Source organism: Ahaetulla prasina, chromosome 8, assembly GCF_028640845.1.
Source record: "Ahaetulla prasina isolate Xishuangbanna chromosome 8, ASM2864084v1, whole genome shotgun sequence".
In the NCBI taxonomy this organism is placed as follows: Eukaryota; Metazoa; Chordata; class Lepidosauria; order Squamata; family Colubridae; genus Ahaetulla; species Ahaetulla prasina.
The window spans coordinates 78,000,597-78,015,641 of record NC_080546.1 but is presented as its reverse complement, the minus strand read 5'-3'; the positions used below and the strand labels follow the sequence as shown (position 1 = coordinate 78,015,641).

Here is a 15,045-nt window from a genome sequence, read left to right as displayed (position 1 = left end):
AGTCGCGGCGCCACCTGCAAACACAACGCCACGAGTCCACGACTACCAAGGGAATCGAATCCTGTTCGAGGACCACCTCCGTCCGAGTCGAGTCACGGACCACACAAGAAGACCCTGCCCATCACGATCGTCGAAGGGACCCTGCCTAGTTTGTTGGGACTAGACTGGTTTCGTGCACTGGGCATGGGGTGACTGGCATCTACAGAAGTGACTGTAACCTGAAAGACATACTCATGACGAGTTCAAGATGTCTTCAAGGACTGCCTGGGCAAGTACAAGGGACCCCTATTTCCTTCAACTTAGACCCCAGGTAGCTCCCATTAGGTTAAAGGCAAGGAGAGTCCCTTTGCCCTTAAACCTAAAATTGACAAGGAGCTAGATAAGCTCATAAATCAGGGATTTTGGTGCCAGTCGATCACGCAAAGTGGGAGGCAATCGTCACCCAGTAAAACCAGATGGGTCAATTAGAATCTGCGCTGACTACAAGGCGACGCTAAACAAAGCCTTACAGAAAAGCGCTTACCCAGTTCCCGTGGTGCAACACTTGCTGCACTCTTTGGGGCAAGGGCAAGTCTTTGCAAAGTTAGACTTGGCTCAAGCCTACCAACAACTGCCCGTAGACGCCAACACAGCCGAAGCCCAAACGATTGTAACTCACAGGGGGGCCTTCAAGTGTACCCGATTACAATTTGGGGTGAGTGTGGCACCGGGACTGTTCCAAAATTTGATGGAACGACTTCTGCAAGGGCTCCCAGGGGTAGTTCCCTACTTCGATGATGTACTGATATCAGCCGAAAACGTAGACTATTTTCTTGGCTGCTTATTCTTACAAGCTGCAGCATCGACCAGGAAAAGAAGTGGGGCATGCGGACGCGTTAAGCAGATGCCCACTACCAGGGGCGATCGAAGATCCCACTCCGGGGACGCCCATCCTGCTGATTGACTCTTTGGACTCTGGCCCAGTCACATCTAAGGAAGTGGCTCGGGCATCATACCGGGACATTATGTTAAGGACTGTACTCAGTTGGGTACAAAGAGGGTGGCCCGCTGTGCCGGGCGAACGGTTTAAGGAATTTGTAAAAAAACGTGATGAGCTCTCGGCTCAAGGGGGGTGCCTGTTATGGGGTGATCGTGTGGTAATCCCAGATAAATTAAGGGGAAAGGTATTGGACCTCCTCCACGAGGGTCACCCAGGGATCGTAAGGATGAAGGGGCTAGCAAGAAGCTATGTGTGGTGGCCACTCATGGACTCAGAGATTGCTGAGAGGGTAGGGAAATGCCAGGCTTGCCAAGAGTCCAGACTTCTACCCCCAACGGCCCCAGTCAGGGAATGGGAAAAACCCCAAGGGCCCTGGTCAAGAATCCACATTGATTTTGCTGGCCCTTTCCACGGCCAAACCTTCCTCGTGGTTGTCGATGCATTCTCTAAATGGTTGGAGATCATACTCATGAAATCCACCACGGCCGAGGCAGTAATCGGCCTGTTTCCCGACTTCCAGTGGGCCCAGAAGGCCTGAAAGTCAGCTGGCCGGCATGCGCAAACGAACTGGAGCTAAGCTAGTGCAATGCTCGCGTGCCCATAGATATGGCTCTGTGTGCCACTTGTCCACACGTGCCATCAGTTCACCATCATGGTGCTAGATATATGGTGCCCATCCCTTGAGAGAGGAGAAGAGAGGAGAGGAGAAATTATTCTTGCAGTGATTTGAAATAGTTGGTTGAGAAGATTTTTATAATTAGGCACCTCAAAATAGAGACAGCTGTACCAATATATTGATCGTCTTTTTAGCCCAGCTGCCCTAGAGGTGGAGCTCTTGCCTCACAATCAGGAGGTTGTGAGTTTGATCCTAGGTAGAGGCAGATGTAGGATCTCCTGCTTGGCAGGGGGTTGGACTAGATGACCTGCAAGGTCCCTTCCAACTCGGTTAATCTGTTAGTAAAACGTAACAGAACAATAAGAGTTGGAAGGGACCTTGGAGGTCTTCTAGTCCAGAGACTGAAAAGGAATTTCATCCTCAGAATACTCTCCATTTTTCAGGTCCCTCCTGTAAGTTCACACTACAGTACCTTAAGAAAAAATAAATGTGACTTTTTAAGGGAAGTAAATCTGCCAACATATGGAAGTTTGCTCTGGCTGAGTAAACTCCTAATTTTCCCCCTGCTGACAGAAACAGTTCTTCCCGTTACTGTCCAGAGGGTTTCTAAATGGTTCCCTCCGTTTCAATCGGAAGTTTCGGTAAGCAAAACATATGGCTGATATAGAACTAAGAGACGATCGAGGATTTAAATCTTCATTAGATCAGGTTTGAATAATTAACCACTAAATGAAGCAAAGAAAAACAAGTTTCAATAATACGCTTGAAAGACGTGTCGTACTATGATATTGCATGAAGGGCATGTGAATGAAAAACAGAAAGCATGTGTGTCAGTCTGGATTATTTGAGGTATTTTTATACTATAATGACATTGGGGGAATTTATAGGTATTTTAAAGAGAAGTTTTAATTTATTCATGATTTTAAAAAGTTATATGCCACCAGCTTTCTTAAGAGTTCTGCTCAGCTCTGGTAATTTATAGAAATGTCTCCCAAAAGACCCTAAACTGGCAGCATTTGAGAAGGTAAATATTTAACAGAAGCATATTCAGGTATTGTAAGTCCTCAACTTACAATAGTTCATTTAGTGACCGTCCAAAGTTACAACCGCACAGAAAAAAGGTGATTTATGATCGCAGAACTCTGAGGCAGATGGATTCCTCAAAGAACAATTTATTGGATACATCATACTGGCACAACTGGTGAAAACCAACTCTGAAAGTTCCCGCAGTTTTCACCTAATTAAAAAGTGAAAGTTCCCCTTTCCCCCCCACCATCGGTCATTGGTCATATTGTCCAATAGAGATCCTGGCAGGTTGCTTGGTTACGCCACTCCTCCTCTTCTCATCTACCTGCTAGAATGATCTTGGTTCCCACAAGAAAACTTTTTATTTTGACTGCAAAACCGAGTTCTAATTTCCCCCCTGCCTGTCTCCTCCTCTGTCTTGTAGCAACCATGACGCCTCAAAGATGGCCTCAGCCAGGTTCGCTTCAGGGTTGACACTACGTTCGTTCAGCATCTATATATTCTTGATTATATCTTTTCGTAAAAGGTTTTTTTCTTTTTTCTTTTCTTATACACATATTATACACGTACATTTTCCTATTTATAGATAATCATACATATTCTCTCTAAAGAAAGCACAAAAATAAAACATTTTAATTGCATTTGGAGTTGCTCTTCTACCCTTTCTTTCCCTCCATTTTACAACAAACCTTCTCCTCTTTTCCCTCCCTCCTTCTCCTTTCCTACCTTCTTCCTCCTCCTCTCCTTCTCCTTTCCTACCTTCTTCCTCCTCCTCTCCTTCTCCTTTCCTACCTTCTTCCTCCTCCTCTTCTCTTTCCCTCCTTTCTCACCTTCTCTCCTACTCTTTTCTCCTAACTTATCTTCCTCTCCTTCTCCTTCCTTCCATCCCTCTCTCCTCTTCACCTCCTCTATCTTACCCTCTATTCCTCTCTTCTTTCTTTCTTCTTTGTTGTATGGTATTTCCCTTGTTTGGTAACCGAGCAACTCCAATCTTCTGATAGTATAAACTTTCTTTTCAATTTCTTTTCTATTTTACCCAATCTATCATTTCATAATTGTACATTTATATTTATAATCTTCTCTTCTCCCACCCCCCACCCCCGTCCCCCTTTTCCATTTACACTGGCGATATCTGGGTTTCTGTTCCTTCATTATCATTTCTCTCATTTAATTTCCATTTATTAACACTGTTTATCAGGGACACGGTGGCTCAGGGCTAGGACATTGAGCTTGTCGATCAAAAGGTCGGCAGCTCAGCGGTTCGAATCCCTAGTGCTGCCGTGTAACCGGGTGAGCTCCCGTTACTTGTCCCAGCTTCTGCCAACCTAGCAGTTTCGAAAGCACGTAAAAATGCAAGTAGAAAAAATAGGGACCACCTTTGGTGGGAAGGTAACAGTGTTCCATGCACCTTTGGCGTTGAGTCATGCCGGCCACATGACCATGGAGACGTCTTCGGACAGCGCTGGCTCTTCGGCTTTGAAACGAAGATGAGTACCGCCCCCTAGAGTCGGCAACGATTAGCACGTATGTGCAAGGGGAACCTTTACCTTTATCTATCTATCATCCTTTATTTCTGTTTCTTTTCTAACCATACATAGAATCTTTCCCATGTCTTGAAATACACTGATTCCTCTTTATCTTTTATTCTTAAAGTTAATCTATTGGTTTCCGTTTCCATCATCCATTCATTCTTGACTATATCTTTTCTTGTTCTGCAATTACACTTTTCAAACAGCCATTCCCATTGCAGTCCAGTTGCTGTATTGTCTACTGTATCATAGGCTTGCTGTATTTTCACAGATTAAAATGAGTCCATCCATTTTTCCCATCTCAACATTTGACCAACCTACACAACATGCTTCCAAAAAATCCACCTCCTTATATTCCAGAACAGGCCTGTAAATAAAACTAATCCAATCATATTTCAGCCTCTGACGTAAATAGCAGACATGCATTGACAAACGATTCAATAGGGTGTCTGACATTTGCTATCTACCATCAGAAAAGTAATCTTTACATCACAGATTACAAGCAAACCCAACCAGAAATGTCACAGCCTTTCATGGACATGTGAATAGACTCTTGTATTGCATTAATATTTTGTTGTTGTTGTTAATTGCGAAGTCGTGTCCGACCCATCGCGACCTCATGGACAACGTTCCTCCAGGCCTTCCTATTCTCTACCATCCTCTGGAGTCCATTTAAGCTCAGCTGACTGCTTTGGTGACTCCAGTCAGCCACCTCATTCTCTGTCGTCCCCTTCTTCTTTTGCCTTCAATCTTTCCCAGCATTACGCTCTTCTCCAGTGAATCCTTCCTTCACATTAGGTGGCATTAATATTTAGAGCGTGTTATTCCTATTAAAAGACTATCTCACCATAAACAAATGGGAGAACAGAAGTAAAAAGATATCTTAAATTATCCCACCTCTCAGAAATGTGGAAAGAAAACTGAAATTGTTTTTAATGAATATATTACAACTAAAATGTTGAGGAAAGAAAGTAACCAGACGCTGAACTTGCACTTTGAAATAGCCCTAAAGATTTCATTCATCACATGTTTATACTGATATCCCTAATAGATAGCTATGGCAAATATTCTATTGTAAGGAAATCTCAGTAAAGCCAAATAAAAAACATACTGTATTCCAGCTTGTTTGTTTATTTGCTCAGTAGCTTCATGCCTTTTAAACTCTTGCAGATTACAATACGTTTCTTTAATACAGAGGAATGCATTGAACAATTTCCTTTGAAAAGCCCATACTGTTCCCAACAATAGATCCATTCAGATGCCTTTTTCGATATTCAGAATGCTTGAGCAGGCAACACCATAACATACATACAGTAGGAGGCCCACGTTCGATTTTCATCTGAAGGTTAACCTCCCCCAAAGATTTCAGTGGAATAAAAACACCATGATAGAGCTGAAGATTGGCGGAGAAATGCCTAAACCTGAAGATGCTCAAAAACAGTGCTCAAAATCGGCCTCTCCCAATCTGTCCCTTTGGAATGCTTGAAAATTAATGAAAGTTGTGATCCACGATTTCTGGAACGAATCAAGAAGAGGGCCGTGAAAATATTTACAGATCCCTCACATCCAGGACATAAACTGTTTCAACTCCTGCCCTCAAAACAACGCTATAGAGCACTGCACACCAGAACAACTAGGCACAAGAACAGTTTTTCCCCAAAAGCCATCACTCTGCTAAACAAATAATTCCCTCAACACTGTCAAACTATTTACTAAATCTGTACTACTATTAATCTTCTCATCGTTCCCATCACCCATCTTTTTCCACTTACGACTGTATGACTGTAACTTTGTTGCTGGCAATCCTTATGATTTATATTGATATATTGACCATCATTTGTGTTGTAAATGTTGTACCTTGGTGAACGTATCTTTTCTTTTATGTACATTGAGAGCATATGCACCAAGACAAATTCCTTGTGTGTCCAGTCACACTTGGCCAATAAAAAATTCTATTCTATTCTATTCTATTCTATTCTATTCTATTCTATTCTATTCTAAAAAGTTTAAAAATTCAAATTCAAATAAAAATTCAACTTTTATGAAAGAACAAAGAGCATCTCCAAAAAAAGTGTTGTCTTCAGAAAAGAACTAGCAGGGTGATGATCCACTACCTTTCTCTGACCAGGAGAAAAGGAGAAGAAAGACTGAAATTCTTTGAGATGTCCATTGACCGAATTTATACGTTAAGACAGATAAATTTAAAAAAAAATAAAAGCACCCAACTTTATGAAAAATCCATTCGAAAATTATTTTGTGAAACTATGGCATCCAACCTGCATAAGTATTTCACTACGTTTTTCCTTAATCCTTCATTCTGGACTCTCCCAAAGTGACATTTTGCATTCTTGAGGCATATTAATGTATCATTTTATCTCTTCTTAACCAATTATAAAATGCCAATTGTCACAGCTTTAGCATGTGGAGAAAAAGAAATGTCAAAATGACAGATGGGGACAGATGTGGTTATCGGAGTGTATACCATTTCACATGAACCTTAAATACATCTACATAAGATAAAATCTGAAAGTGCTCTAAATATCAGAGACTTTGTGTAAGATCCAAAATGGAGCTGCTTAGAGTGTCCTGCAATTAGATAATGCTGCTGTTTTCATCCTTCTGTTCTCAGCAATCTTGGTGGATCTCCAAAATTCATCAGAGTTAATTACACTATTATTTTTTATTTATTTATTTGTCAAACACAACAGTATAAGTGTGAAATAACCATACGAATTGGATACAATCAAAGGGAACATTAGGACAGGAACGGTAGGCACGCTGGTGCTCTTATGCACGCCCCTTAACTATTGCTCGGATTGAGGGTTACTTGGTAACTTCAAGGTTATTGAATAAGTGTAAAAATACCAAAAAAGAGAGAAAATTTTGGGAGAAGAAAATGTCACATCAGTTCCATAGCTCTGTTGGAAAGCGTTCATGGATCAGGAGCTCAGCTCAAGATGCATGCGTAGACATAAAATTAAATCTGCTTTGTTATTTGCCGTACCATTTTTGAGGGTTAAATCTAGCAGGAAGCATTTCGAAACCTTGGCGTAATAGTTCTAATTGTTCTCATTTTGTATGATTTTTCATTGTGCATCTTGTTTTCTTCCGCTTAGGAGAATACTTCTGTTTTGAAAAAAACCATGAGATTATTTACCCTCCCATTTGAGCATTCATTTCCTAGGTGTTATCACACATCAGATGACAGACAGCAAGAATGAGACCTTGCGGGAAATTGCCCTGTAATTTAGAAAATAAAAATAATTGGCAGTCTCTCCTCTCCCAGCTGAGCTTGATTCAGCTAGTAATTTGAAGATAGGAATACTAAAGTACCCACTTGCCCATTCAATATATTCTAAGACAGTTTAATTCTTATAAAAAGTACATGTCCACCTGTTCATTCCTCTTGCTACCACTTATAAAAATAATGGATAGGGAAGGGATTCCTCTTAAGTACCGAAATCCATTGCTAAAAAAAGATAACTGAAGACATCTTTGAACAGTAGCTAGCAATGCCTAGGGCATAATATTAGATGACAAAACATCTACATCAGTAGTAGGTTCCATTTACCTTCGGCGCTTCTGCACACGCGTAGAACCTTCTGCGCATGCACAGAGCGTCTGTGAAGACATCCGGGTGGGTGGGCGGAGCCTCCCACTGCCCCCACTACTGGTTCACCTGAACCAGGGCAAACCGGTAGAAACCCACCACTGATCTACATTCACATATTTGTAGACAAGATCCATAAGGCTCAATCTTACATTAAATATAGGGAAACGTGAAATACAAGTCATATATCTTCCCATTGGGACGCGGTGGCTCAGTGGCTAAGATGGTGAGCTTGTCGATTAAAAGGTCGGCAGTTCAGTGGTTCAAATCCCTAGTGCCGCGTAACCGGGTGAGCTCCCGTGACTTGTCCCAGCTTCTGCCAACCTAGCAGTTTGAAAGCAGGTAAAAAATGCAAGCAGAAAAATAGAGACCACCTTTGGTGGAAGGTAACAGCCTTCCGTGCGCCTTTGGCATTGAGTCATGCCGGCCACATGACCACGGAGACATCTTCGGACAGCGCTGGCTCTTCGGCTTTGAAACGGAGATGACCACCGCCCCCTAGAGTTGGGAACGACTAGCACATATGTGCGAGGGGAACCTTTATCTTTTATCTTCCCATTTCCCCCTGATTAGGGGAACATTATCCATTAGTTCTTAGGAACAAGAGGTAGTTTTCTAGAGAACAGCAAGAAGGAGAAAATGTAGGGACAATATCCACGAATAGGTCAAGTAGCAGAGAAAGAAGGAATGTATCAGTATTGGGTATGGGTACCACAAAGAGTGAAAGAGTAGACATTGCTTGAAGAACATGGAATAACAGTCCAATCCTAAAGAATCAGCTGAACTGCAATTTGTAATTCAAGCATGCCTACCTTTCTGTATTCTCAAACTCTAGCTCAGACACCAAAAAAAAAAAAGAAAGAAAGAAAAAGAGCATGTCCCAAATTGTTAAAAATCACTAATGTCACAAGACTTTTGCACTGTCCTTTTGGGAAAGTTGGGGAAAGTTGAAATCTAACCTGATCAGATTTTTTTCAGTCTTATGAGATCTTCGAAGATTCTGGTAGTTTCAAATAAAATCTCAAGATAAATGGAATATTTTTTTTTAACTGACAGGGAGGGAAAGTTGCTGACCATTATGTGGTACATTGTAACCAGAAAAATCTTTTTAAATCTAGACTAGTCCTTTGAAATTGATAAGGCTGTATGGATGGTTGAGCCCCACATTATATTACTTTTTGTGGAAATTGCTTTCTCTTTCACCTAATATTTTAATACTGATATCTCATTGTTCCTAATAGAGATGTTTATGTGTATACGGGCGGTGGGTCAAAAAGTCAATGTGATTGTGTATCTCAAGCTGTAATTGCTTTTTACATATGTGATCCGTACACAACTTCTTTAAAAAAAGGATAGGGCTTTTATCAGCTAGTTATAGCACTAGCAATAACACTTAGACTTATATGCCACTTCACAGTGCTTTACAACCCTCTCTTAAGTGGTTTACAGAGTCAGCCTGTTTCCTCCAACAATCTGGCTCCTTATTTTACCAACCTCGGAAGGATGGACGTCTGAGTCAACCTTGAGCCGGTTCAGAATCGAACTGCTGACAGTCGGCAGAATTAACTTGCAATACTGCATTCTAACCACTGCATCACCACGGCTCAGTGTCATCTTGACATTCTTGCCCCCTGCATGAATGCCCTTGATTGATAGGTAAACCCAAGCTATCTAATTAAGAACGCACTGTTCCTGCTCCCCTTTCTGATGTACAATTGTATTTTGATTTTCAGCAACAGTTGGCCAAGAATATTAAATTTGGCCAACCCTCACAAATGACAGTATCTGTAAAAACACCCGGGGAAGCTAGTGGAAGTTTGGAAGCAGATGTGTTGCTGAATAAGCCCATGGAGACTGTGATGCCACCAGATGTGGTCCTTCCAGAGAACCACCAAAAAGTAAGTCTAGTTGATGGTGAGGAGCCAATTATCAATCTTCAAAATGAACGAATATATATGTTTATAGAAGATGTTCAATGACATTAACTGGATGATGAGTTATGTACTGCAAAGAAATCCAGTATTTGGGAGACAGTGTGGTAGTCCTAGAGTTTTTAGGACCTTGGGTGCAGAGGTAGTATTCAGCCGGTTCGGACCGGTTTGCCAGGACCGGTTTGCCCGAACTGGTAGCGGAAATCGTGGGTGAACCCTCAGCTGATCAAATGAGGTAGGTTCTTACATTCAAAGTATTTTATCTTTGAACTGGAAATGCCATTTAAGCCCAACGAATGCGAACCAGTGATCTTTGGTGGAGACCCTTGCCTTCTAGTGATGACCTCAGACAATTGGAAAAAGAGACACAAATACAGAACTTCTGTTACGCCAGGAAAGGGGGCTGGAGATTCCTGCTATAAAGATTAATGTAATGTTTTCCACGGTTTGTCTTTATATTTCGACATTGATTTCCCTCTCATATTCTCCTTTAAATGGCTTCTTGATTTTCATGCAAAATAAACCACAAATTGTCTCCAATATATAGTCAGAAGCACATGGCATATAGAAGAGGGAAGCTGTTAATCAGGGGTGAAATCCAGCCGGTTCTGACAGGTTCTGGAGAACCGGTAGCAGAAGTTTTGAGTACTTCGGAGAACTGGCAAATACCACGTCTGGCTGGCCCCAGAGTGGGGTGGAATTGGGGATTTTGCAGTATCCTTCCCCTGCCACCCACCACCAGGCCACATCATGCCCACCAAGCCACACCCACAGAACCAGTAGTAAAAAAAATTGGATTTCACAACTGAAATGAATACATATTTTGCCTCTAGCTTGAGTTTTTAGTAGGACTGGACACTTTAAAAGAAAGAAAGAAAGATGAGAATATTTGGATTATAGTGCACACTCAATTGACCCAATCAATTTTTTTTAAAAATGAGAATATTTGGATTTATAATGCACAATTGACCCACTCCCTTGTAGCGCATGCATTTATAAGTAATCTTCATTAAACTCTTACTAAATTCATAGGGTGTTTTTTTTAATAAGCCTGGCTTTTTACTGTTGTTTTTTCATAACTGTATGAAAGGTAAAAGGAGGAAAAACAGAAAAACATCCATCCTTTTAGGATTGCAATCCAGCTTCTTCTTTCACGATTTAAAATAGCTAGAAAAGAAGGGAACAAATCTGTTTATTCAGTCAATATGTCCAACAAATTGAAATGGAATTAGATTAGGTATTGCAACAAAACATTGTAATGGGGTTTTATTATGTGATATAAAAGCATTTGGTGCTTCTACAAAATATGATTTACAATGTATCTGAAGTTGCAATAGTTTTGCATGATATTCATATCTTTTTTTTTTTCTAGTCAGCTGTGATGCCAGATTCCTTAAGTCCCGCAAGTCTGGGTGAAACAAGTCATGACAGAGATGAGAAGGTAACAGAAATAAGAACTTCTTTCTTAAGGGCCACTTCTAAAATTGCAACAAATTACACCAAAATGTCTAATCACATTTCTTAATTGGCAACTCAGACTAGGGTCGGGTTCCGAATCCCGTCGCTACAGGTTCACTTGAGCGCATGCGCTCACGTTCAGTGCTTCTGCGTATGCGCAGAAGCTTCCAGGCAGGTGGGCGGCGCCTCCTTGTATCAATTATGGACCCAGATTGTTGGGGGCAATAAGTTGACTTTGTATATAATATACAAATGGATGAAGACTATTGCTTGATATAGTGTAAGCCGCCCTGAGTCTTCGGAGAAGGGCGGGATATAAATGCAAATTTAAAAAAAAATATTCTCAAAATTCCAAATGTCCCATGGATCAGAATTATTTGAGGATGACAGTATTACTGAAAGGATAACTGGGAGTTTAGCATAAAATCCTGCCTCAGCTTCAGCTTCTGGTCCATAGTGCAACCAAAAGCATAAAGATTCTCCACAGCTTAGTTCAGAACTTCACTAATAAGGCACAAATATGGGAACATCGTTCATAGGGAAAGCTACCATTCTGAGGAGATTTTTGTCACATGGTTTTGTCAACAGCCGGGATGTCCAAAGGGTGCAAAGGTCTCCAATTAACTCCCCGTGCTGCTCTTTCAGTGGGATCCGAAGAAGGTGTTTAGAAGAAGTTAACGCATAATGACAAAGCAATCCTTTTGTATCCAAGGAACTGCTCTTGAAAGTTTGTTCAGCTAAAATGAGTTTTGTGCCAATGCATTTTAGTTACAGTGAGTCTTGAACTAGAGACTCAGTTAAAAAAAAAATCATATTGTGTGGTACGGGGGGGGAGTGGAAGGGTGCCCTCTGTCAAATTATAGAGTTAGTCAGGGGTGGGCTTCAAAAATTTTAGCGAGGGGTTCTCTGCCCAGGTCCTGGGTGGTTGTTGGCCTTCTGCACTACGGCATTTTTGCCCTCCCTGGGATCCGGAGGCTTTGCTTGAAAACGGCCTCCCCAGGCTCTGGAGGCCCTCTGGAGGACCTTCCTGAACTTCCGGTAGGCCCATTTTTCGTTCTCCCCAAGCCTCTGTGCGTGCCCTGCACTTGCCTGCATCCAAAACGGGCTGCGTGGGGACTCCTGGGAGGGGCGGGGCAGGGTCAGCCAGGAGTGGGATTTGGGAGTTCTGTGAACTGCACAGAATCTTAGCTAGAGGTTCTCCCGAACCCCTGCGAACCCCCAGCAGCCCACCCCTGGAGTTAGTGTCTCTGGAGATTCTCAGTCATCCAAGTTGTGGTGGTCCCAAAGGTGCCTTTTCAAAGGGCAACTGGACTTCCTTCGTCTTTTCTTTGAAGACTTTTTGCTTCTCATCCAAGGAGCTTCTTTAATTCTGAATGGTGGGGGATGGAAGGATTTATATTCCTTGCCGTCATCTGGTCGTTTTAGCACTCTCCCTGAGAGTTGTTGAAGCCACTTGGGGACACAGGAAGCTATCAAAATAAAGTTATAAAAGTTAAAAATAAACTCCCGAACCCGGCTTTGAATTTGTTTCTAGAGTGTGTTACTGGATTTGGAATTTGTTTTGCTTTAAATACGGGATCTCGTTTCTTTCCGTCATTTTTTTGCCCCCTTTTTCTTGGGATTTCTCTAGGTGACGCCTGTCAAAGTGTCATCTCGTCCAAAAAGACACCATTCCCCTTCTGGAACCATCGAAACTGTCAACCTTGATGCCATCCCGTTAGCCACTTCTTGTCTGGACAACAGTGCAGCAAAGCACAAGCTCTCAGTCAGGCCAAAGAATCAGAGGCTTTCCAAAAAGCACAGATTGTCAAAGGTACTGAACTGATTCCTACGGAGGTCTGAATTGTAGCCGCTGATTGTAAGACATGTTGCTCTTCTAAGACTATTGGGTAATCTTCGGATCTTTCAGTATTACAGTTGTTTAATATTCAGTATTTCAGCTGGCATTCATGGATGGGAATCAACCTCACACCATTTGGGAGATTGGCTGCCCAGCTATATATGATGATCGTTTCTCAGATATAAAGACATAACTGTCAGGTTCCGCTATTTTATTGGACTGACCTGCAATCAATATGCTTTTTTCATGTTCATCTGTAAAAGAAATGTACATAGACTTCAAAAACATAAGGTATATACCCATGGTGGCGAGCCTATGGCACGTGTGCCAGAGGTGGCACACAGAGCCCTCTCTGTGGGCACATGCACCATTGCCAGCTGTTCTTCTGGTCTTCTGAGTGCCCAAAAATGGCCTGAAAACAGCCCGAAGAATGTCCAAAAAAACAGACCGTTTTCCAGGCCATTTTCAGGCCGTTTTCAGGCTGGTTTTTGGACCATATTCAAGCCATTTTCCAGGCCGTTTTCAGCCTGTTTTTTAGCTCACAAAACAGCCTGAAAGTGGCCCAAGAAATTGCCAAAAAACAGGCATGCGTGCGCCGGCCAGCTGGTCTTCGGGTTTCCAGCGCTCCAGCACGTGTGCACACACACATGCACGCACATACATGCGCGTTCCGGTTTGGGCACTAGGTGCCGAAAAGGTTCGCCATCACTGGTATATACTGTAGAGATAAATTATATTTACACACTATTTAAAAGAGACAGTAAAAAGCTAAAGAAGAAACAAAAAGGCATCCTCCACATCAACCAACACTCAGATAAGCAGGGATTAACACCAGACAAACAATTTTAACAGAAAATAATTTCCTGATCAAGGAGCTACCAAGGAGAAAAGCAGATACCTCCTCCACTTTCCCTCTATATTCTTGTAGGGCAAGCTACTATAGATAAACAGGGAGCATATCCCATTTGCTTGTACTAGTAATATTAATATTTGGTAGTACTAAAGATGTTACCTAGCCTGATAATGAAATGACTACAAGAAAACCACCAAGCTCAGAAAACACCAAGGACTCCACAGTTCAATCCTGAGCTACAAATATTCTATTGGAGGGGAAACTTTTATAAATCTGTTGGACAAAATCTCAAAGAATCCTGAGCAATTTGAAGAGTAAATTACTGTATCACAACTTTCACATACCATTGTAGACAAACCTTTATCTTTTGTTATATAGATAAATTAGAAGTGGAGCAAATTGTACACGTTAAGGTTGGGCGAGAATGAAATGTAATAACAAGGATTGCGTAGTTCACCGTTACCAATATATATATAGATTGGGAAGAATATATATATATATCAGGAAGCACGACCAAGGACCAGAAGCCAGACCGCAGCTGCAACATTAGCCATTTCAAACCCCTCCAATCCATACATACAGCAGACAGATACCCACTATGAAGATGTAGCAAGACAACAAACACGAAGCCAAACAACAGCAATGCAACTCACCAGCTCAAATCCCCCTGCAACTCACATTAATCTGAGCACAACCAAACCCCCACCCAAACAGGACACACCCCCAGCCAATCAGAACACAAAAAACCCCCCATCCAATCAGAGCACAGCCAAGCTCCCACCCAATCAGTTCAAACCCCCACTAGCAGTTAAAAAGGAAGAAACAGCTGCAATCACACATTGCTCCCAGAAGCACGAAGCTGAAGCCTGAAGATGACGAATGAGACTTCATCGAAACGTCGCCAAGACACTTCCAATTTTACGCGGGAGAAAACCCGAATAACCAAAGACCTACATACAAACACCCGCGAAAACCTCAGAAAACATATATATATAAATATATAAAATTAACACAGGTTTCTGTCAGATAAGACATTATCATCTGCATGTTCTATATCTTATAGGTGAATTTCATTTCACCTCACCAACACTCACCTCACTTATTTCCCCGAAAATAAGACTGGGTCTTATATTAATTTAATATAATGCATTAGGGCTTATTTTGTGGTTAGGTCTTATATTGGGGAAATACAGTACTAAATGC

The 15,045-nt window shown here is 41.8% G+C and overlaps 1 protein-coding gene across 4 annotated transcripts in view; it reads left to right on the top strand.

The window, feature by feature from the left end:
• CRACD (capping protein inhibiting regulator of actin dynamics) overlaps positions 1-15,045 on the top strand; it is a 181,301-nt gene that overhangs the window by 144,316 nt on the left and 21,940 nt on the right. For all 4 annotated transcript variants that reach the window (XM_058193096.1, XM_058193093.1, XM_058193095.1 and 1 more), the window contains 3 exons: positions 9,494-9,658; positions 11,064-11,132; positions 12,780-12,962. In XM_058193096.1, coding sequence (XP_058049079.1) covers positions 9,536-9,658; positions 11,064-11,132; positions 12,780-12,962 — 375 coding nt within the window. In that variant the 5' untranslated portion in view covers positions 9,494-9,535. The remainder of the gene's footprint in view (positions 1-9,493; positions 9,659-11,063; positions 11,133-12,779; positions 12,963-15,045) is intronic.